Raw genomic sequence first — 24,786 nt, forward strand, 5'->3', positions numbered from 1 at the left:
GTGACACAACCACAAAGTCGGTCGAACTGCAGCCTAGAATGTTCTGGTGCCAAATGAATGAATACCCTTAAGTTTGAACATGGTGTTTGTTATGGATAATCTGTGAGGAGCACAAAAGCCAAATAACAAAACACCACTTGAGTTTAGGTCCGGGCGGTCATTTCTCTTAATCATGCCTCTCCAGGTTTCACTGTCGTTGCCAATGTGAACGTTGAAGTCCCTCAGCAGAACAAAAAAGGGCGGGTACTTTGTACTGCTGTTTGGTGCGTAAGCACAAACGACAGCCAGGACCCGTCCCCTCACCCGCAGGCGGAGTGAAGCTACCCTCTCGTTGCCTGGGTTCAACTCAAAAGTACAGGTTCTGAGCTGCTAGGAAACAAGTGTTTCACCCCCCCACCGCCCGTCGCCTCTCACTGCATGTAACGCTAGAGTGGAAGAGAGTCCAGCACCTCTCGAGAGGACTGGTTCCAGAGCCCTTGCTGTGCATCCAAGTGAGTCCGGCAAGATCCAACCAGAACTTCTTCACTTCACCTTGTGAGTGTGAATGTTGTCTGTCTGTGTTGGCCCTGCGATGAGATGGCAACTTGTCCAAGGTGTACCCTGCTTCCGCCAAAGTGCAACTGGGATAGGCCCCAGCACCTCCCGCTACCCCGAGAGGGACAGGCGGTAGAAAATGGATGGATGGATGGTTTAAGTAATCTTTTTCAACAGCTATGAAGGGTTAAATACAACTAAATAAAACTAATATAAGGTAAAACTACTCACTATTGGGCCACAGTATTTCTAAAAAGTTTGGTATAGTTGAACAGTAATGTTTACAAACAAATGTCTACCAATGATCACTAAGGATGGACATGTCCTCAATTTGCTTTGATGTCGTGGTAAATTAATAACTTTAAACAGGTTGCTCTGGCTCCTGCTGTGTGTAATGTTTGCCTGCGTCTTTTTTTAAGTAGATGCCTCACCTGTGTCCGTGGGCTTGTTTTTTTCACTCAAGTTCCTGGCAGAAAATGGTTTCTCCTCAATGGTTACACTGTTCTGACACTGTTTGCTTTCAAAACAAGCAAGGTGACGCTGTACAGCCAAGCCTCGGCGCAAGCCCCTATATCCACCCAGTCTTTCCTTCCCTCTCACTTTAAAAAAATTTGACCTCCCAATTTAACGTAGCAGTTGGACTAAACACAACTCACTTAAATTTCCGAACATTAACATGTTGACAAGTCTTGACCGAAGCCCACAGTGAGCACAGTTATGTAAAACTTTAATTAATTGTGAACTTCGAGATGCTGCTGATTGATCCCATAATAATAACTCCCACAGAGGTGATTAAGTAGTTGTCATGTTTTTTTTTTATCTCACCACTGCTCGAGGAGCGTTACAGCTGACTAACGCTAGTCTGTGGACTTTGCTCTTTCCTCCTCCCCCTGCCCCCCAACCACCCAGCGGAACTGAACGCATTTACAGTAGTTTCAAACCTGCTCTCTCTCAGTGTGAGCTCCATGGGCTAAGGATGTGTTACTAGTGCTGATTAGGATGCTTTAAGGGAAGGCCAGCTTTCCTGTCAATGACTCCAGCCTTGGCAGAATGGTTTTGGATATGGTGAGTAGCTTTTTGGGCCCGGCTGATCCTGACGGTTAATTTTGACTGCTACACTTTCCGTTGTGACACACCTGTCTTGTATTCATTGGTGCTTTTATACACATTTTGACGTCTTGACACTATGGATCAAGTTTCAAGCCTTTTATGTTGATCTCATTTTGTTGTTGGCTTCATATCAATTGCAGCAGATTGCTTCTGAAGTGTGTTGGTGGTGTGTCACTTTTTTGCTTTTTGTATTTTGGCCTCAATGCCATCGAGGATTTAAAAAAAAAACACCTTCTGTGGTTACATGTTTTCTCAGATTATTGGATGGGCTTGCAGGATTTTGGTTCATATTTTCTTTTTTTGTTGTCAAAATCTAGAATACCGTATTTTTCGGACAATAAGTCGCAGTTTTTTTATAGTTTGGCCAGGAGTGCGACATATACTCAGGAGCAACTTATGTGTGAAATTGTTAACACATTACCGTAAAATATCAAATAATATTATTTAGCTCATTCACGTAAGAGACTAGACGTATAAGATTTCATGGGATTTAGCGATTAGGAGTGACAGATTGTTTGGTAAAGATATAGCATGTTCTATATGTTATAGTTATTTGAATGACTCTTACCATTATATCAATCAATCAATGTTAATACTATCTTACGTTAACATACCAGGCACATTCTCAGTTGGTTATTTATGCGTCATATAACGTAGACTTATTCAGCCTGTTGTTCACTTTTATTTATTTATTTTAAATTGCCTTTCAAATGTCTATTCTTGGTGTTGGGTTTTATCAAATATATTTCCCCCAAAAATGCGACTTATACTCCAGTTCGACTTATAAAAAATGTTTTCCTTCTTTATTATGCATTTTCAGCAGGTGCGACTTATATTCCGGAGTGACTTATACTCCGAAAAATACGGTAATTCATAAAAAAATGGAAACTTTTATGTGATGAGGTGTTACATTGGATGGTCTTCATGACTGTAAAGTAAGGGTGTAACGGTACGTGTATTTGTATTGATACGTTACGGTACGGGGGTTCGGTTCAGTTCGGAGGTGTACCGAACGAGTAGACATGCTAGCAGCTAGCGGGCTAGGAGAACATGTCAAAGCCAGAGCTGGAAGACCCTGCTGCCTCGTTAAGATCTCCCGTTTGGGAACACTTTGGCTGCGTGATACAACAATGGAGGACGGAGGTTTGCCAAGATTGTTCAGCAGCTGCTTCTGACAACACGTCAAACATGTGTTGCACCTTTCCTGCTTCCGGCTCACATAGTGTCTCCCTTGTGCGCACAACCCTTCACTCTACCCGCTAGAGGGTCTCCACAGCTCTGGACTCCAGGGTAAATGAAGAGTCCAGCGATTATTTGCAAATCGTGGCTTTATTGAGGTCTTGCACACAGCCAATCCAACAAAACACTAGCCACTCTTGCGCTCTACCGCTCCCTCACCTCGCTTGCCCGCACACTCACTGACGTCACATGCTGTCATATTGAAGGGCCACACACACACATACACTACCCTCATAATACAGTGGTTCGCAACCTTTTTTCAGTGATGTACCCGCTGTGAAGATTTTTTTAATTCAAGTACCCCCTAATCAGAGCAAAGTATTTTTGGTTGAAAAAAACAGATAAAGAAGTAAAATACAGCACTATGTCATCAGTTTCTGATTTATTAAATTGTATAACAGTGCAAAATATTGCTCATTTGTAGTTGTCTTTCTTGAACTATTTGGAAAGAAAGATATAAAAAATAACTAAAAACTTGTTGAAAAAGAAACAAGTGATTCAATTGTAAATAAAGATTTCTACACATAGAAGTAATCCCCAACTTAAAGTGCCCTCTTTCGGGATTGTAATAGAGATCCATCTGGATTCATGAACTTCATTCTAAACATTTCTTCACAAAAAAAGAAATCTTTAACATCAATATTTATGGAATGGCGGGCGGTGTTGATGAACATGGACCCTGACTTAAAAAAGTTGAATAACTTATTGGGGTGTTAGCATTTAGTGGTCAATTGTATGTACTGTACTGTGCAATCTACTAATAAAAGTCTCAATCAATCAAAAAAAAAAAGCACTTTATAAGTAGAATGGTTTTGTTAAGAAACCATTTTGAGCCTTAACTTATTTAGTTTTTATTTTATATATGTTATATATGTATTAACCCTGGCAATGGACCCTGTGTGTATATGTATGTTATGCCATTGTTTACAAATTTGGTAAATAGATAACCAAAAATGTATCTTTTGTTGTTTTATTACTGTACCGAAAATGAACCGAACCGTGACCTCTAAACCGAAGTGCGTACCAAACCGAAATTTTTGTGTACCCTTACACCCCTACTGTAAAGTGGTATTATGAGTTTTTAAAATGTGAGGCGGTTCTCCTTGGGGGACTATCAGGAAGGCACAGCACCTTGAAAATGTAAAAAACACCTAAAAAAATATATATTTTTTTTTAAGCCTGTGACAAGGGTGTTCAAAGTTTTATTGGCATATTATTTGTACAATATGAATTCAATTAATGAATTATTATCGAGCTATATTATCAGATATGACACTAATATGTTCTTTTACCTATGACACCGCTAAGCTTTTATGTTTTTTTAGATAGCTTTTCTAAAAGTTTCTGTTCTAGGGATTTGCTGACTGATCGGTTACCGATTAATATCAACTGAATTATATATCGCCATTGCCGATTAACGCATTATATTGCAGATCACAAACGCCGATCCCCCTAGCTTGCCCAAATGTTTTTTTACTTCCCCGTTTGACAAGCAGCCAACAGCTAATTATGTGTCTCCAAACACCGCTCCTCTAAGCTAATATTAATCACTTCCATTACGGCAAATAAACTGCAATTCTTTGTTATCTTAAGTATGATTATTAAGTCATTATCACTAGAGGACAAGGTTGTACATAATACACACAGAGGAAAATAATAAAGGACTAGTTTGAGATTGTGTTGATATTGTTAAACTTTCAATAGCAATACATTTAAAAATTTACAGTTAATACATGTGATTGGTGTCTGCTGATCTCACACAAGAATGATCAGAATCCCCAAAATAAAACCCTGATTGGAACATCCCTTTGCTTCGCAAATATTGATTGAACTACATTGGTTTGGTCTTAACGTTTTTTTAATATACAAAAGGTATCAAAGTTGCCCCGTATCATTAAATTATTCAATATGCAGCCCTCTGTGGAAAAATATTGGACACCGGAACCAGTGATCAGCTAGCTTTATTTATGTCAAAGGCAAAATTAATTGAGTTTTAGTTCCTATGGTGAGAGATTAAACAGAATCTGGGGTGACATCAAAATGCCACAAAAATATTGTTCTTGGATGTGTAGGTTATATTATGTTCTTTGAATTATGGCTCGCTGTGCTACACTTTGAAACTCCCTGTAACCGATTTTGCCTTTACTACCAATGTAATTGTGTGTTCGACCATATTTTTGTGTTGATGCAGCAAAATGAGGTGACCGACAGTGCGTACCTGGGTTCAGAGAGCACCTACAGTGAATGTGAGACCTTCACTGATGAGGACACCGGTGCCCTTGTGCCCCCTGAGATGCACGAGGATGTGGACACGGACAGCGGTATTGAGGCAGCTCTTCACGACCCTGAAGACGCCATGAACAGGTCCGTGTAGTCACATGCAATATGTTTGTTGACTTTTTGTCGTCAATGTAGAAGTCTTAATGCTGTTCACAAATTCCAATGAGTGTGTGTGGTACAGTGTATATAGCTGGCTAGCCTGGAGCTGACCCTTCACACTGATCATGTGATGTTCGTGCCAGCACTGCTGGCTCAGGTTCTATTTGGTTCAGCAGACAGGCAAATTAAACAGAAGGATAGCAATGAAGAATAAACAGCAATCTTACTATTCTTGTGAATTTTATTAATAGCCAGCAAAAAGAAAAGTGAATTACTGTATTCACACATTCACACACACCTTTACAATCTACATTGTCACAAACTGTTGACAAATGAAAGTTGTTTTTTGAGATAACTTAAACTGCCCTTGAACACAGAGTTCCCCTTTTCTTATCCAAATCAAATGTTACCATAGTGTGTTGTCTTTCTTCTTGCCTGGGAAAAGACCGAGATAAGACTGCTGTACTGACTGCTTGAAAATATTTTAATTGGTTGATATCCCTTTTAGTTTGGAAGGTTTTCACTGTGTGATGCATTAGCCTGGGATTCAAATTGCGGCTGTAGTGGACATTAAGTGTTATAAGGAAAATGATAAGTCTTAATTGCCAAAGTAAGATGCTGCAAAGGCTTCATGTGTTGCTAAAGCTTTGATATACTGTGTGTATGTGGGACAAGTGGTCACTTGGTAACTGGTCATTGTGTATTGGTCCTCCCATTCTAGCTTTGAATTACAGAAAATGTTAAACTCCGCGCTTTTTTTTCCCCATTTTTTTTTCTCGGTGAAGAAGATGATTCCCGCCTTTTACCACGGACGTCAGTCTTGCTGTCAGAAAATACAATTCGATGTTGTTGCCGAACATGGAACCTCATCTGATATTTGTGCATTGATTTCTCGAATTGTCCTCATCAGTTTGAATTTAAGTTCAAACCTAAGCAATCACATTTAAAAAAATAATTCACTGTCGCTTGATGGGAAACGGTCATTAGGTTAATTGGGTTTTTGAGTCAACCTAGTTCCTGCAACCAAAAACGGTTTTGCTACGATGCACTGGATGGAGGATTAAGACTAACTGGATTAACCCCCTTGTGTCCCAACACACATTTGGCCCTCCGACAGTCAGCAGGACTGTCTGATGGCTGTTGCTTAGCCTCAAATCTGATTAACCCACTCATAGTCAACCCACTTTGATTCATTCTTCTGATGCCACAGACGATGCACCAGCGCCACAGGGCACAGTTTACTGGTAGTTGGCAGCAAAGTCTAGAACCTTGTTCTAGTCTCGCTTTTGTTTCCAGTTGAGGTAAATCGTAAGACTTCAGGATTCCACTCTGGTTGTCCGGGGTTTTAACTCCAGTTGCTCCTAGGCTTTCCCGCCAGGGCAGTGGAGGGTGTTCAAAGATGCGTTCACTTGCCTCACCGCCCCTCTGTGTGAGGGACCTCAATTTGGGGCCGTGCGCCAAGAGTCTGGGTAAAGGGTAAGTGGCGTTAGAATTAGTATTGTTATGTGTGAATGTGAGTGTGAATGTTGTCTATCTGTGTTGGCCCTGCGATGAGGTGGCAACTTGTCCAGGGTGTACCCCGCCTTCCGCCCGATTGTAGCTGAGATAGGCGCCAGCGCCCCCCGCCACCCCACAAGGGAATAAGCGGTAGAAAATGGATGGATGGATTCTTTAACCGGTTCTGCCTAATATTTGCTCAGAGCACTGCTGCAGAGGCCCGGTCTAGACACTGAAGAGTCCTTGCACTTCTACAAGTTGTTTTTCTTATCGTGCTCTTGTAGCGCTTTCATCTTTGAATCAGACAGCAAAATAGCACCTATTTTGTGAACAAGCATAATGTATGCTGAGAAAGCAAGCTTTTTTTTTGCTGATTTAGACATCCTCATCCTGAGTGTGCTGAGGGTCTCCATACATCCTGTCGGAAAACAGGAAAGGCCATCTTTTTAGCTTTCCTCCAAAATGAAGATTACTAATGTGTTGTACAAGCATCAGTCGCTAAATCTTTTTGATGTATTTTTTGTTGGTAAAAACCAATCAATTAAAAACCTCAACCCCCTATCTTGAAGGATTAAGGGTTTTCTACCACAGCACACCCCATTTTGTTGCAGCCAAAGCAGTCTTTAGGATTAATTTGAATTAGCAGATTACACTCAAAGACTTGTCCAGATTGCCTCGGTTCCAATGGCAGGATTAAGAGTTTTTGACTGGGCTTTAAAGTAGGTTTGTTTTATTCTCAATATCTCGATTGAAGAAACAAACGAATAGCCAACCTTATTGTATTTTATCCACTATTTACAGTACAATATGTTACCATAGCGAGTACACACTTTAACTAGTGGTTATTACTATACAAGATTTACAACGAATACTCTAAAGTACATCCAAGTTGTATTGTTAATTACAGTGGTACCATGTTAGTATTTTTTCCCATAAGAAATACTATACTCATGATACTCACTTTTAGCTTTAGTGAAGACTCTTGTTGGTGAAGACGGTCATGAACAGAGAGGGGGGAGGGGTAGTAAGAGCCGCATGGCACCCTTATTTTTTTTTATGAATACTTTCCTGAATTCAATAGTGTATCTCACACTCTTTATCAAACTACTGACACAACTGCAACTTACTTTGGCCCCATCATGGGTATTTTTTTCATTCATAATAAATAAATAAAAAATACACAAATTGAGTCACAAACGTGTGAGATTCTTTATTTGGGCACTCGATTTTTCAAACTGAAATGAAGAAATTAAAATGTTCTTGAAAAAACTAAATCTATTGTATTTTATAATATACTGTTGCCATATTGTTGAGAATAATTGTGTGCCTCCTTCCCAAAGGTTCTCCCTAAACTCAGAACTGCACAATCCCTCCCTGGGGACGGTCATCGGTGGCGAGGAGGAACACTTTGAAGATTTCGGGGAGAGCAATACCTCAGAACTACTGCTGGAAAATAATCAGGATGGCGTGGCCGACTCCCCTCTCACACAGACGCCACAGCAGCTCAATGTCTCCTCTCTGCTCTCTCCCAGGTACTACTTTCTAACAAAGACATATTAAAATGAAGAGACTGCAGTAGTTTTTTACTGAAAATGACTGCAATGTGTGGCAGACTGTCAAATCAGTCGTGATAAAAGAGTGCTTTTCAGCCCCACTGTTCCGACCCAAATACCACCTTTCTAAGCACTTTGAGGTCGAAATGTGATAAGATATCTGCAGACGCCCTTTTCTGCACAGTCTGTCTCCGTTTTGTGGTGAAGGTCAAGATAAGTGACTACTTAGTTCATTCCTCTTGTCTCGCTATGATGTGTTTTGCTTAGCTTTTATTCCAAACAAATACTCTCTATCCACCTTTTCTGCTCTTCCAGCTTTTATTTCTCTCTTACACACTCTTGCACTGCTGACTCTTAAGCCGGATCATTGACACGTTTCTGTGATTTCCCTTCCCGACAGGTTCTAAACCGATTACAGCTAGTTTTACAAGTAACTGGCATGGAAATAAACTTGTTTGTGCAATGGATTGTTTTAGCTTAAACAATCTAACATCCTAACAAATGTGGCTAGGCAAAGTTTGTCCGGAGCCACTTCTCAGTTATTAATCCTTGTATCTGCGGAAGCAAATAGATGACAGATCTTACAATTATAATTAGGACACACTGAGAAAGAGAGCAGGAGGAGGCCAAAGGTGATGCTAACCACTTAACTATTTTGAATGTACAGTAGCAAAAGATACAGAGTAAGTGTGGAGTACACTAAAGCAGAATTTTGCCTGGAACTGTGTTACACAGGAGAGTAACAAGCTTTGAAAGTGAATTTAGCAAGTAGATTACTAAGAGTCTAGCAAGAGAAAAATACAACTACAAAAAGCAACTGCACAAAGCATACACATCCTAAAACTGGAAATAATGTCATCAGCCAAAGGTAGACCAACCTTTAACCTGTTACTGTAATTTTATATGCCAAAGATTACATAGGAATTTACTGTGAATCTTTATCTCAAGAGACTGCAATACATATATTGAAATATGGATTTTCAGGCCTTATCACCCATTTCCTTATTATTAAAATCGTGTCTTAAGTCAAAACGATGTGCATTACTTTGCTGCATCAAGCACAGGCGCTGTTGATTTAGTTTCAACCAGAGCCGTGTATAAATAGAGTTTGGCCAACCTGGTTTTAGGCGATCTCCTCAATAATTGGTCAAAAGGCACTCACGTGACTACCGGGCGCCATGACTGCTACCAACTTTGGCTGTTGTTATGTGTTTGCTGCACTTCCTCATTAGTTTTTCGCCGTGTAAAAATGCCCTGATGTGCCGCATGGGGCTACTCCACCCGTGAGAAATGCGGAAAGCTTTTACATTGGATTGGATGTATGAGAAGTGAAGGTGGCCGTCAATACTTTAGAGCCACACTACTCTTGTGCATGGTAAAGACACGACACATCGTCTGCGTTTTGTTCAGGACAGAACCCACAGAAGCTAATACAAATAATTTATCCATACATCCATTTTCTACCGCTTGTCCCTGTCGGGGTCCCGTGGGTGGCGGAAGGCGGCGTACACCCTGGACCAGTCGTAACATCATCACAGGGCCAACACAGATAGACAACACTCACGCTTGGGTCTATTTAGTGTTGCCAGTCAACCTATCCCTGGCATTTCAAGCAAGCATATTTGGGAGTAAACCAAACTACCTGAAATAAACCCACGCAGTCACGGAGACAACATGCAAACTCCACACATCAAACCCGGGACCTTGTTATTGTGAGACACTAATACAAACCCCTGATCCACCTTGCTGCTTAATACAAATATTAATAGAAGAAATGAACATATTAAAGAGACTGTTTGACAAAAACAGACCTTACCTTGAATCTCAGTAAAACTAAAATAATGCAATACGACTTTGTCTTACACAACCTTTATTGATCCACAAGGGAAATTGTTCCACACAGTAGCTTAGTTACATGGAAAGGATTAGGATGGAAAGGGTAATGCAGGTATAAAGTAGTCTAAAAATGTACCGTAGTAGCTAACCGCAGAAGAGAAAATCAAATACAAATAGACGGAGTAGACATTGAAAGAGTAAATAAAAGAAATCCAATTTTGTGTGTAATAATAGATGATAGTGGATCAAATAATACATTGGAGGCACCCACCACAGTTGACATATTTCACGGAAAAGTCATAATTTCTCCGTGATTGTTGGTCCAAAGCTAATTACGATTTTGGCAAAGTGAGGGTAATTAGTTATTTTTTCGGTCGTTCTGTGTATTTGTTTTACGTTTCTTGCACTGTCTGTTTGCTTTATAGAGCCTGCATCAATGTAGCAGCAAAGTCCATCAAATACTGCCACAAAATTTTACTTTGACGAAATAAAAGCTTGTTTTAATTTACGTTTCTGAGCTGGGGAATGTTATGAATTATAAATAGACTTACAGTAGTTTTCCTGACAAAATCAAATAAACTAATATTATCAGAACAACGGCATTTGAATGCTTGCGGATACAGCCGCACACGTCAATGGTAGCAAAAATGGCGCCTCTTGTGTAGTTGACCATGCTCTCTCTATAAACGGCTCTGGTCTCAACTAGTTTGGAAATCATGAATACTTTTGGTAGGTCACAACTCCTCTAGATGGCCTCATGTTGCTCAATTTAAAACTGGCATGAAAGCCGTAGCCAAGAATATTTCACAGACAGTTTCTCACATCCCTTGAGAAAATATCAATCAGTCAATCAAATGTTATTTGTATAACCCTTAGTTGTGAATGCCTCAAAGGGTTTCACATACTCACAATCTCACAATCTAAACCCACAAATAACAATGAACTGTGAATTTATTGGTCAAGGAAATGTAATGAAAAGCCCAAACCCAACAATAATATATTGAAATTTCTGTAAACAACAAGGAAACTACATGAATATCAAGTATTTCACAAAAGTGAGTACACCTTTCAGCAAACCTTTCGTACTCTCCGTCCTGTGAAGGACAATACAACTCAAATTCAACTTGGATATTCTCATCAGTCGTCCTTGTACTGCATGTATAGCAGTAAGACAATACTATCCACTGAAAATCAGTAACACAAAGCCATTATTGTGCTAATAGTGTGTGTTTTTGTCCCAACTGTGCCCGAAAGGTCAATTTGGGTTTCCCAAATTGGGGCTCATGCTCTGTACATGTTGGAATTCTTATCTCCTCTCAATAAACCGCAGACTTCAGACTTTGAAGCAATGACCATGTTGATACGCACCAGTTATTTAGACAATGAATGTGTTAAGTTTTCTATGCAGCTATCATAATAGTCGCTGACTAGTCTAAGTTACACTTCTATGGTATGATCCCTTGAGAATATGTACTGCAAAATTACACTTGCTGAAAAGCTAGGGGTGTACTGATATTTTTGACATGCTGTGCTACTGTTGGGATTGTTGTCTTCTTCGACATTTTGAGGCTTAAGTTAAACATAATTTAAAAGATGAAACAGCATGTTTGGGGGGGGGGGTTTGCCCACATATGCGGACCTCTCCAAGGTTTCTCATAGTCATTGTCACTGTCACCAACGTCCCATTGGGTGTGAGTTTTCCTTGCCCTTATGTGGGCTCTACCGAGGATGTCATTGTGGTTTGTGCAGCCCTTTGAGACTTTTGTGATTTAGGGCTATATAAATAAACATTGATTGATTGATACAAAGTATTTGCTTTGTTTAGAAAAATCATACTGCATCCCACTAACTTTACCCACTCGCTGTGAATATGCGTCATGCTCAGCAGCGCTGCCGACGCACACACACACACACACACTCACACACACACCCATATTTATCTACATGTTACAAGAGTGTTGGTGACCTGTAAACACTGTTTGCTTACATGTGTATCACTTGTACAAATGCACGGGTGTCCACTTGTAAGGCAGAAATAAATGACTGAAGACGTCTGTGCATATGACACTTTTGACCAGCCCTTACGTGCTTTTGTGCCTTAGCAAACAGAGACCTGCGCCAGATAGTTGCGTAATGGAAGAGCTGACTCACTCCTTGAGTGAACAATCAACTGGTAGCCATGAGGAGAGCACACTGGCTTCCCTGCTGTATTACTCCACTATGTGTTTAATCCGTTTACTGCAAAGGTTCAAAAGTGGCTTTTCTGGGTCTGCAAGGATAGGAAATGTTTTCTACATGTACTACATGTTCCCCCCAGTCACCCTTATGTCCTTCTAATGGAGCCCTAACACTTTACCCCAGCGTACCTTGGGGAACTTTCCCCAACCTTAGTCCACCCTTTGCTTGTCTGTCACTTACCACTTCTTTCTCCTCTCCTTCTTCCCCTCATCCTTCCAGCGCACCCGCTCCTCTCCCTGACTGCTTTCAGAGCTTCCTCAGGGAGGAGGCGCTGGACTTTTTCTGTAGCCAATGTCACAAACAAATAAGTCGCCTTGAGGACCTCTCCACGCGCCTCAATTACCTAGAGATGACTAGGTAACACAACTCTTTCCTGTGTGCAGTGTTGAGTAGATTAACGCATATACCTATCGTGTATGTGTGCATGTTGTGTTGTATTTGCACAGACACACCACATAGTTTAAAAAAACAATTACTATTTTTAGGACTGTGCCTATTTACTTTATGTTGATCGCCATTGCCGATTAATGACTTTCTGTATTTATTCATTTTTAGTCCCCCGGCTGACAGGCTAGCAGCTAATTACAAAACTAAACTCTATACAGAGTGTGGAGACGTACCCCTAAGTTAATAGTAGTCATCACCTCTATTATGGAAAATATATTGCATTTCTTAATATCTTGGGTATCATTATCACTATAGAGGAGGATGAATGTTAAACACCGAGAGAAAGCAGTAGAATGCATGCCAACAGCTAAGCTAGCCACTAAGCTAGCTTTAAACAACAGAATAAATAAGTAAAACAACATAAGAAATAAATAAAACACATTTTTTTTAAGTTTAAGATGTGTAAATGGAACCATGTTACAGCAGATATTAAAAAGGAAATTACAAATCGATGAATAAGAGTCAAAAGAGAGGATAATACAATTGTTTGTATACAATTTTAGAATTAATTGGTTTTCATGAAACCCGTTTTATCTTGTGAAGACAATTACAGTGATATAAGTATCATTTTCCTGCGATAATGGTGACAACGCTCACAGCCAATCAGGTTCTAGTATCAACTACCCAGTTTGGTTGTGCTGTCTTTCTGTCTCACTCTGCATGGAGTGGGAAGAGGAACTGTGATATCTTGATGTAACAACTCAATAACAAAAACAAGTATTTAGTTTAGTTGGTTTTAATGCCTACGGTGCGGCAACATTCTGACACTTTCAATGTGTCGGCTTAATAGATAGATTCCCAAGCAACTCTGTGTAGTGTTCAATAACTTATACCCTACTACCATTTAGTGTCTCGAAACTGCAACTATTTTCAAATTTACTGAAATTATTTTACCACTTGGCTACCAGACACCTTCTCCACTGATAAATAGCACCCATGGTAAGTTGGAAATTGTATTACTGTATTTATTGTCAGGCCTTAATAATTCATAAAATATCTATTATTCTTTATCAATCAATATAAAAAACATACATCTTGATACAGATATCATCTACGTCGCCCAGCCTTAGGTCACACCTTTCTTAATATTTACCCATTATTAAAAAGTGATAGATACTGAACAGAAAAAAGAGATTTCACCGTTACGGTGTATTTTAGTATGATTAATTTATGAAATTAGCGTTGGAAGTGACAGAAAATGTGAGCAAACCTGGCTGGCCGAACTCGACTTGTGAGTCACATCACAAGCAACCAGGCAATCGGTGGGTCCAAAAAATTATTGTGCGACTCGATCAGTTTAAAAGATATTTGGCAGACTCACAGATTATTATTATAGGGTTTCCTATTAACATTTTATTCAGCGCAAATGTTTTCCAAGGGATTTTTGTCAAGTGTAAACTTGCAAAATTGTGTCAGAACTTTGTGGCATAAGTATTTGTCCAATCTTAAAATGTTGATATTCTGGATAAAGTGGGATATGTGTTCTACGTCATGAGTAGCGGTGATGAAAAAACGTGAACGTAGTTGAACTCTGAAAACAGCGATCCAGTTGCTGCTTGAGTGATCAAGCATGAAATCACTGCGGTGACCACTGCAGCGATTCAGCCAGGGGCGAATACACACATACCGAGATAATAAATCATACTATTGGTATGTTAGCACTGTCGCAGTCAGAAATACATGACACGTAAAGAGGTGGATCGATCCATATGATCATTGTGATCAATAGATCACTATTTTCATTATCTAAAAATCTTTTTTTTGTTATTATTTACACATTCACAGCATAAACCTGGTCGCGGGAGGACTTTGAGGGCAAAAGAGATTTAAATGAAAAATAGTAGTTTATTATTTTGTTTTATTATTGTGTACAATTGACTTTGCGTTGCTCAAAAAAATTGTACGTAGTATAATAGAATAAGGAATTAAATAAAATATTGTGTACATTTTGTTAAACTGTGAAAAGCACTCGCAGTGAATAAATTGAAAGATTTACAGTTAATATATGTGATTGGTATTGGTATAGGGCGAGCTCACTCATGGATGATTGATATCAGAATCGGCAGCATCGGAAGATCCCCAAAGATTTTAAATTCAATCTTTCAGATTATTCATTATCACCCTCATCCTCGGTGTTGGAGTGCATTGAGGAAAATAGTTAATTTTGCTTTAGTTACTGTGACTCTTACCAGACAATACAAGTAAGTCATGCCAATTTCCAAGTTTTTTTCTGTTGCACCACCCTCTTCACATTTTGAGTTAAAAGTTAAAACAAAAAAACTTGCGAAAACAGGTTTAGTGGCCGGTAGCAAAATTGTAGGAACTCAGAAGTAACCCAGAAATCCTATTTGATTTGTTTGCAGTGGTAAAACTGAAGAAAGGACCACATTAATACAAAAATAATCCTGCTTAAAACAGTACATTTGTCACACTCATGCTCTATTATTTTGTCTGGATCAGCACTTTTTAGAAGTCATAGTTTGCTGTGTTGACGTGTATGATTTTTTCATTAATAGTTAGAATTTGTAAAGCTCCCTTTGCACCACTAGCAGAAAGGAATGGTGCTGCTGATAAGGGGACAAGCAAACGATAGTGCCTCCTTCCTCTATCGGTCTTCTCTTCCTGACCACTTTCCTGTTGTTCTTCTCCCCATCTAGTGCTGGCAAGAGGCTGTCCAGCAAGAAGGTGGCAAGGTAAGCAAAATCAGCAAGATACATTTAGTTTTTGATGGATAACGAAGCGGAAGGTTATCCGATTTAATATGATGTTGAGCTACGTGTTGCTCCTCCACATGCAGGCATCTTCTGCAGAACAGCTCAATAACACTGGACACCGTGAGCGACTTGACCCGCGACATTCTGGAGCTGGCCGACAATGATATCACAGATAAGGTGAGAGGTCATCAGTTGTTGAGGGAGATAACATTCCGCTAACACTTGACTAAACACTTGGTAGATGCTGCTGCTCGAGCGTCGCGTGGCTGAGCTGGAGAAGGAGTCTGAAGCTTCGGGGGAACAGCACACTCGCCTACGGCAGGAAAATCTTCATCTGGTACACCGTGCTAACGCCTTGGAGGAGCAGCTGAAGGAGCAGGAGCTTCTTGCGGACGAGCAGCTGCATTACGAGACGCGGCGTCACAAGGAGGCTCTGAGCAAAATGGAGAGGGAGAGAGGAATGGAGGTGGAGAACCTGCAAGCCAGGTATAACCTTCATCATTCAATGCCTACTGTCTTTTAGATTCCCTTATAAAGTACCTCACAAAAATGTGACTTAACCCCTCACATTTCATCAAGCATTATTTTTTCATTGAACCGCAGCACTCGTGCAGCCCCAAATCATGGCCATACCACCACCATGTAATGTCGGCAGCTGTCAAGACAATAATGGCTGTCTGTTGATTCATTTTCAGTGGATAGTAAATTGATACTATATTTATAACATTTCTATGCTGCCCCCTTGTGGCACTGACCTGAAACTTGGGTGCTGATTAATGAGAACGCCATGCATTTTTTTCTAGTGTGTAAATAGAATGTGATAGATCGATAAATAATTATTGTGCTTGTTTACGCTACAGAACGCAACAACTAGATGAAGAGAACAGTGAGCTGAGGTCCTGTGTTCCTTGTCTACGAGCCAACATTGAGAGATTAGAAGAGGTGAGTGTCATGGAGGTCTTTTGTCTCCCTCCCAATCAAAACTGGCCGTCCCCTTTAATCGATTGTGTTTCCTAGGAGAAACAGAGGCTTGAAGACGAGACGGATGTGATGACCACCAGGTGGAAGGACGAGATGGAGTCCCGCCAGAAGATGGCTGACAAGCTGAGCTATGAACGCCATCAGAACCAGAAAGAGAAGGAGAGCACGCAAGAGGTGGGCATGCTTTCTCATAATATTAAACATTAATATTACATGACTAATGCAATCTGATGAAATGCAATGCTATCACTGTGCCTCAGTTTGTGTTAGTTTATGGCTTGGTGATGGCCATAAGTTGTGTGTTCCCCTTTAATTATGGCGGAATGTGGGGTGAGTGATATGTGTTAGTGAGTGGGCAAGTTAGGAGAGGGAGCGCTAGGATGTTCAGGAGTGTTAATAGCATGATGTCCGGTTGGCTTTGTAGAAAACATAAATAAAGAGTTGTAACAAATCGACGGCCTCGTCATTCCGACCAAAGAGCGGAATTGTAGGGACCCAAATTGGAGGGTGTTTCTTGCTGCCTGGTGAGGCTGGATCTTTGAAAATTAGTGCACCCGGTCGTGACGGTGTTCTTTTTCATAGCCCGTTTATATGGCATGCAAAACATCTTTCAGTCTTTGTGTGCTGACATACTGCATGTGTGTATGGTATGCCAGCTGCACGGCGGCAAAGAGAAATGCACTTCAGAGGGTCATAAAAACTGCCATGAAGATCACTGGCTGCTCTCTCCCCTTCCTAGATGAACTGTACAGTCAGGTGCCTCAAAAAGGCCCAAAACATCGTAAGGGACCCATCTCACCCTGGACATAAACATTTTGAACTGATGCCCTTGGGCAGGAGATTCAGGACAATAAAATGCCGGACTAACAGACTTAAGAACACTTTTTACCCGAGAGCAATAGTGTCGCTGAACACAAGACAATAATGACTGTGCATGTGTGCTTGGTATTTTTATGTATATTTATCTATGTTTTTATGTGTTATGATTTTGCACTAAATTAGTTTTGCTTACAATTTTGTTGTACAATGTACAATGACAATAAAGATATATTCTATTCTATTCTATGTAGATTGTTACTGTAATTGCTTTAATAAAATGGGGTAAAAGCTCAACAGAAAGGAAAGACAGCATCAGGAAATCTTTATAATTCTTTAGTGTTGTCGTCAAGACACCTTCTAAAACCATTCACAGTTCCGGCTTAAAAATAAAAACGTCACATCCGCTACAGTAACAAAATGAAAAATGTATTCCATTACGATCCTGCTTTGATTCTCAAATATGTTTTGGTGTAATCTGTGATATTTTTACCTACAAAAATGATAGTACATCAGTTGAGGAATATACTGTGGAGAAGGACTTTTTGTTGCAGATTTTTTTCAATAACATGCTCTGAATGATAGCCCTTAATTACAGAATGTTCATTTAGCTGAAAATCACACTATTGATAAATTGAGAAGGTTAGGACATTGTCATGCAGCAAAACAAATATGATTAACTTGTACAACATGTAATGTACAGGAAATCAGAAGCATTTATTAGGTAGAAAAATCACAGATTAAATTACAAAACAAACCATGATTGTAACAATACACATTTTGTGTTATAAATGCATGAAACTGGTATGTTAACATGGAAGAGTAGCTACTCCTCTGAATCCAAGTGCTTCTACAGCAGGAATACAAATTATGTATTTCTACAAAATACAAAATCTGGCAAGATACCAATGCACTGCAGGTTTTTTTTAAAAATTCTCAATAAAAGTGTTTGTCTTTCTTTTTGTTTGTTTGTTGTTTAAAAAAACACAGTGTTTAAAAAAACATTTAATTAAAGAAAACTAATTGTCCCATCATGGTAATAAAAACTTGAAAATGATCTGTCTAGGGTACACTAATGATTGATGAAAAATTACATCTATCTAACCATAAACAAACTGTGATTATGGCGATTAAATATTTTAATCGTTTGACAGCCCTAATATATATATATATATATATATATATACACATATATATATATATATATATGTATATATATATATATATATATATATATATACATTAGGGCTGTGAATCTTTGGGTGTCCCACGATTCGATTCAATATCGATTCTTGGGGTCACAATTCGATAATATATCGATTTTTTTTCGATTCGATTTGATTCTCGATTCAAAAACGATATGTTTCCGATTCAAAACGATTCTGTATTCATTCAATACATAGGATTTCAGCAGGATCTACCCCAGTCTGCTGACATGCTAGCAGAGTAGTAGATTTTTGTAAAAAGCTTTTATAATTATAAAGGACAATGTTTTATCAACTGATTGCAATAATGTACATTCGTTTTAACTATTAAACAAACCAAAAATATGACTTATTTTATCTTTGTGAAAATATTGGACACAGTGTGTTGTCAAGCTTATGAGATGCGATGCAAGTGTAAGCCACTGTGACATTTATTTTTACAAATCTCTAATGATAATGTCAATGAGGGACTTTTAATCACTGCTATGCTGAAATTATAACTAATATTGATACTGTTGTTGATAATATTCATTTTTGTTTCACTACTTTTGGTTTGTCCTGTGTCGTGTTGTGTCTCCTCTCAATTGCTCTGTTTATTGCAGTTCTGAGTTTTGCTGGGTCAGGTTTGGTTTTGGAATTGGATTGCATTGTTATGGTATTGCTGTTTAGTGGTTTGTCGGATTGATTAAAAAAAATATACATATATGTTTTTTTTCTTTTAATTAAAAAAAAAAATCTATTTTTTAAAAATTAGAATCGATTCTGAATCGCACAACATAAACGATTCGATTCGTATTTGAATCGATTTTTTCCCCACACCCCTAATATATATGTATATATAAATATATATATATGTATATATATATGTATGTATATATATATATGTATATATATATATGTATGTATATATATATATATACATATATATATATATACATATATATATATATATATATATTGGAAACACCCTCTCATTTCAATGTGTTTTCTTTATTTTCATGAATATTTTACATTGTAGATTGTCACTGAAGGTATCAAAACTATGACACCTGTGAAGTGAAAAGCATATCCGGTGGCTATCTCTTGAAGCTCATCAAGAAGGCCAAGATTGTGCAAAGCAGTAATCAGAGCAAAGGGTGGCTATTTTGAAGAAACGAGAATATAAAACATGTCAGTTTTTTCACCTTTTTTGTTAAGTACACAACTCCACTTGTGTTCAGTCGTAGTTATGATATAATGTATATATAACATCAAAAACGTTAACCATGTTGCTACAATAAAGAAAAACATTTAAAAACTTATTTTCCTTGCTGTCCCAGAATATTTGTGGCATGCACCTGACCAGAAGAGGTAAGCGCATTCAAGGAAGAGAGATTATATGGATAAGGGAGTGAAGAGCGGAGAGAGGAAGGGGCTGGGAGGGAGTGGGATTGTGTTACTGCTCGGAAGTTCTCTTCTCCAGGGTTTTCTCTCTCTTAGTCTTGAATCCAGAGGTCCATAGCGCAATTCCCTCCTACTTTCCAGGCTGTTTAGATGACTTGTTTGAATCCATTTTGAACAAGCAAACTAGACAAAGCTTGGTGAATGGCGAGAAAAGAAACACATACCATGAATTGATTAACGTGGACCCCGACTTAAACAAGTTGAAAAACCTATTCGGGTGTTACCATTTAGCGGTCTATTGTACGGAATATGTAATGTACTGTGCAATCTACTAATAAAAGTTTCAATCAATCAATCAAGTCGCAACCGAGTAATGGACTGCGTACACAGGATGTGACGTAGGGGGCTCCGCCTCTCTAAAATGGCTACGCCCTGGGAAGTGATTTCATCAAAATGGCAGCTCCCTAAGGCTTTCAGCGGCACACACAATTAATGAATAAAGCGTTTGTACACCAAGACATGGTTTGCACACTGAGGCATATTTGAAAATCAAGGTTCTACTGTATTATAGTTGTTATTTGGTATTTTCTTTGAGCAAGATAAGGTTTCCAAGTTGCGAGAATGAACACACCCACATCACAGCTACAGTAATATTGGCTAGATTGATGCAGGTGTAAACAGATAAACATGTCCTTTGATCTGTTGCAGCTGATTGAGGATCTGCGCAAACAGCTTGAGCACCTACAGTTATACAAGTTGGAGGCGGAAGCAAAAAGAGGCCGGACACCCGGCGCGGGATTGCAGGAGTACCAGACACGCACCCGTGAGGCGGAGCTAGAACAAGAGATCAAAAGACTCAAACAGGTGCAATATTTTGCTTTCTCTAGCTAAATTGTAAATGTATTGGTATGTTTTGTAGTAGATGTATTGATGTCTCTCTTCAGGACAACCGCAGCCTAAAGGAGCAGAATGACGAGCTGAACGGCCAGATCATCAACCTGAGCATCCAGGGAGCAAAGAGCCTCATGTCGGCCTCATTTTCAGACTCTTTGGCAGCTGAGATTAACTCTGTGTCACGCTCTGAGGTAAGCTCACTGCAGTGATCTTCTTTTTTTTTTTTTTTTTTTTAACTCATTTCCATCTACTGACCTTAATATATATGTATCCCAGTTGATGGAGACTATTCACAAACAAGAAGAGATCAACTACAGGCTCCAGGACTACATTGACAAAGTAATCGTGGCCATCATGGAGTCCAACCCTTCCATTCTCGAAGTCAAATAGGCACCGCCGTGACGTCAACAACAACAACAACGCCCCCTAAAAGAATACAATTTGCTTTAGTGCGCTTCAGGTTCTGGTGACTTCCATGTTATTGGCCAGAGGAACCCGAGCCTGCACAGCTGGATGAATGTGTGAAAGTTAATCACTCCCTCCCCCGTCCACTTAAAAGCGAAGGATTAGGCAGTTCTATACCTCGAAGGCCTTAAAATGGGTGGTGATCACATGTATCCTGCATACTTGCAAGGTGTCAGGCTGAATGGTGTTGAAGAAGCCGTATGAAGCACTGCTCAGTTTGTCTGGGGACATTTTTGAAGAGGGAAAAATGCTGTAAAGTTATTTTTGTGTGATGTGACTTTTGTTTTTGTTTTTTTACAGTTACTATCCTAAATTGCATTATCTCATGACTATTATTTTACAATGACACAGAGTCCTGGAGTCCTCACTCCAGTGTTCTCTTGCTGAGTGAAAGAATAATTTGTGTATGTTTTTGCTGCACAGGTGAAACTGTCAAGACTGAAAATATGTTATGTGAAGAATTTTATAGTTGCACTATTTTGTTTTTATTTGTTAAAGGGATCAAATTGTGATATAAGTTGTGGGATTCACGCCCGTTCAGGTGACGACCGACCTATGAGGCAATCATGTACGTGAAAGGACAACTTTTGCACGTCCCGGGACAGCCTTGCGTTAATCGACTTGGACGGCCCTTTATTCCTTCAACCGCCATCTGCTTTTTTTTCCCCCCACGTGTTGCACAACACTACACCGATGCTGCACTCGGGAGGACAAACGGACAAAGGACCTCAAGGAATGGACACTTGACGGCTTCGCTTTCTGCACAAAACTTTCACCTGCCACTCCATGAAATATGGCCTTGGATGTAAATGACTTGTAAAGTTTTTTTCTACACTCATTCTAGATTCTAGGTATTTTTGTAGTCTTGAGGGGAACAACGACAAAACATTTTCTCACCTTGACGTGCGGGAAAGAACAAGGCTGCCTACAGTATATTGCTCTCTAGCATGTAGCGTGTACAGCACTGTTTTCGATTATTCACAGGTATTTATTCAACGCGGTTGACGTTTTCTTTGTTTCAAGGCGATTATTTAATTCACAGACGTGCGTATCATCTCAAAGGCTCAATAGCTTTGGTCTGTATACCGCTGTCACCACTCAAGGGTCTTATTATAGAAGCTTCTAGAGTCGTCTTCCCGTTTGGAGTCAGGTACTGCATGGAAACACTGATTTTCATTGTACGGTTCAGTCTACTGAGTGATGATTTTCTCTAATTTCCTTGCTTTTACTGCCCCACTTAATTGTTCCACATCCAAGCTGTCCGCAATTCACGAACGACGCTTAAGAGCGCTAATAGGGTAGACGGTCAAGCGGTAGTAAGATGGCTAGATGGATGGTCTGAATGACTACATTCCTTTTTAGCAGACCAGATTGCACTTTAACAGATTCCTTTCAAATCCTGGTTTCAAAATGACCAAAGATGTGCTAATTTATCCCTATCATTCATCACGCTCACTTTTTCTTCTGATGAAGTCAAATAGTCTAAAACACTGCCTGTGCTCCAAACACACTTGATAATAATGGGGGGAGGAAAGCACTGACCACATCAGTCACCTTTTTGTTGAAGTAATCAATAATGAAATTGTATATAGGAATCATATTTTTTCTCCCGACATATCACTTCCAATGTCCAAAGAAAAAGCGCAGGACTTGCCATTCGTTGTGTGACATGGGAAGATGAAATATTATAGAAAGATGAAATACTCATATTTTTAAATATAATGTATAAATTATATTACACTGTTGGTTAAAGCTGTATATTATTTGTGGGAAAACCCCCTTATAGATCCAGTTGTTATCAGGAGGGGGGAATCTAATTACAGTCATTGTAAAAAGAGAAAGTATAAAAGTAAGCAGTGAGTGTACGAGTAGGAAAATAAAAGGATTAAAATAACTTGTGTGCGTCTCATGTTTCATATCATGCATAATTTGAGTTCAACATTAATATTTTAGCTAATGACCTTTAAATTGGATTCAACCTCAGCAAAACTTTTGTTTTTGTAAACAAAACTTCCTGAGAACCACTAAATGGAACCTGTGTTCTCCCAGTTTGTACCACACTATAGAGTTGTGGTGTATTGTGTACTGTATGCTATTAAATATGTATCAAGGGGCGGCGTGGCGCAGTGGTAGAGTGGCCGTGTGCAATCCGAGGGTCCCTGGTTCAATACCCACCTAGAACCAACCTCGTCACGTCCGTTGTGTCCTGAGCAAGACACTTCACCCTTGCTCCTGATGGGTGATGGTTAGCGCCTTGCATGGCAGCTCCCTCCATCAGTGTGTGAATGTGTGTGTGAATGGGTAAATGTGGAAGTAGTGTCAAAGCGCTTTGAGTACCTTGAAGGTAGAAAAGCGCTATACAAGTACAACCCATTTATCATTTATTTAAATAACATACATTATTAATAGTAAACAATATTGATACAATAATAAGCAACAAAATTACACTCATGCACAGAAATACAACTTTTTAATCAACTTCATTAAACTCAGTGGCGGGCCATGCGTTTCCCAACTAGGTCTTCAGTGATGTCCGACTTCAATGATTACCTCTCAAAATACCATCGTTGATGTTACCACATGACCATTGCTGGAGGAATACTATACAGAAACAAATTTACTTGTCATTGAATCACATCAACAGTGTAAAAAAAATAGTTATTTTGTGGCGTATTAAAAAAATCAATTAACCTGCATCAGCAATTGTGTGGTAATGTCAAAATTAAAATTGCTAAAGAAATAAAATATTTTAACTCACAATTTGTAGCACCCATTCAACGCCGTTTCGCCCCTCATAGTCGGCTGATTTGAGTGGAAGTGTGCATTTCCCCATTTCATCGCCGACATCGTCTCACAAGATGTAGTTTCTCTTTAAATATCCTTCTTGAAAATATCCTTGCAAATATGTAGCTGCTACCAAATCAACATGCTGCTCTCCTTTGTGAATACCTGTGAGTTTGCTGACGCTTTCTACAACGTAGACCCCGACTTAAACAAGTTGAAAAACTTATTTGGGCGCTACCATTTGGTGGTCATTTGTATGGAATATATACTGTACTGTGCAATCTACTAATACAAGTCTCAATCAATCAATACTTTGGCCCTGGTGATTGGATACTCACAGTTGGGACTCCCAAGTGAGTACCCAATCACAGTGTGAGGCCAGCTAGAAGGCATTACTGAAAAGCACTGGTGATCTGATTGGCTATGGCAATTATCTATCAACTGCATGTGCCCGTTCACTTAGAGCAGTACGTGGTTCTCAACCTTTTTCCAGTGATGTACCCCCTGTGAACATTTTTTTTTAAATTCAAATACCCGTTAATCAGAGCAAAGCATTTTCGGTTGAAAAAAAGAGATAAAGAAGTAAAATACAGCACTATGTCATCAGTTTCTGATTTATTAAATTGTATAACAGTGCAAAATATTGCTCATTTTTAGTGGTCTTTCTTGAATTATTTGGGAAAAAAGATATACAAATAACTAGCGATTCAA

General features: G+C 39.3%; 1 protein-coding gene across 3 annotated transcripts in view; it reads left to right on the plus strand.

The window, feature by feature from the left end:
- The window catches only part of rab11fip3 (RAB11 family interacting protein 3 (class II)), a 55,246-nt gene extending 32,061 nt beyond the window's left edge, over nt 1–23,185 (plus strand). The window contains exons 1-12 of one of the 3 annotated variants that reach the window (XM_061909279.1): nt 1,442–1,599; nt 5,075–5,247; nt 8,100–8,291; nt 12,606–12,743; nt 15,491–15,526; nt 15,631–15,724; nt 15,789–16,033; nt 16,408–16,489; nt 16,565–16,702; nt 20,641–20,796; nt 20,877–21,017; nt 21,103–23,185. In XM_061909279.1, the coding sequence (XP_061765263.1) occupies nt 1,585–1,599; nt 5,075–5,247; nt 8,100–8,291; nt 12,606–12,743; nt 15,491–15,526; nt 15,631–15,724; nt 15,789–16,033; nt 16,408–16,489; nt 16,565–16,702; nt 20,641–20,796; nt 20,877–21,017; nt 21,103–21,216 (1,524 nt within the window). In that variant the 5' untranslated portion in view covers nt 1,442–1,584 and the 3' untranslated portion in view covers nt 21,217–23,185. Of the gene's footprint in view, nt 1–1,441; nt 1,600–5,074; nt 5,248–8,099; nt 8,292–12,605; nt 12,744–15,490; nt 15,527–15,630; nt 15,725–15,788; nt 16,034–16,407; nt 16,490–16,564; nt 16,703–20,640; nt 20,797–20,876; nt 21,018–21,102 lie in introns of those variants that run through there. The other 2 variants (XM_061909277.1, XM_061909278.1) reach the window with 2 other exon arrangements.
- Nucleotides 23,186–24,786: the final 1,601 nt, after the last annotated feature.

Source organism: Nerophis ophidion, linkage group LG08 (genome assembly GCF_033978795.1).
Source record: "Nerophis ophidion isolate RoL-2023_Sa linkage group LG08, RoL_Noph_v1.0, whole genome shotgun sequence".
NCBI classification, from domain to species: Eukaryota; Metazoa; Chordata; class Actinopteri; order Syngnathiformes; family Syngnathidae; genus Nerophis; species Nerophis ophidion.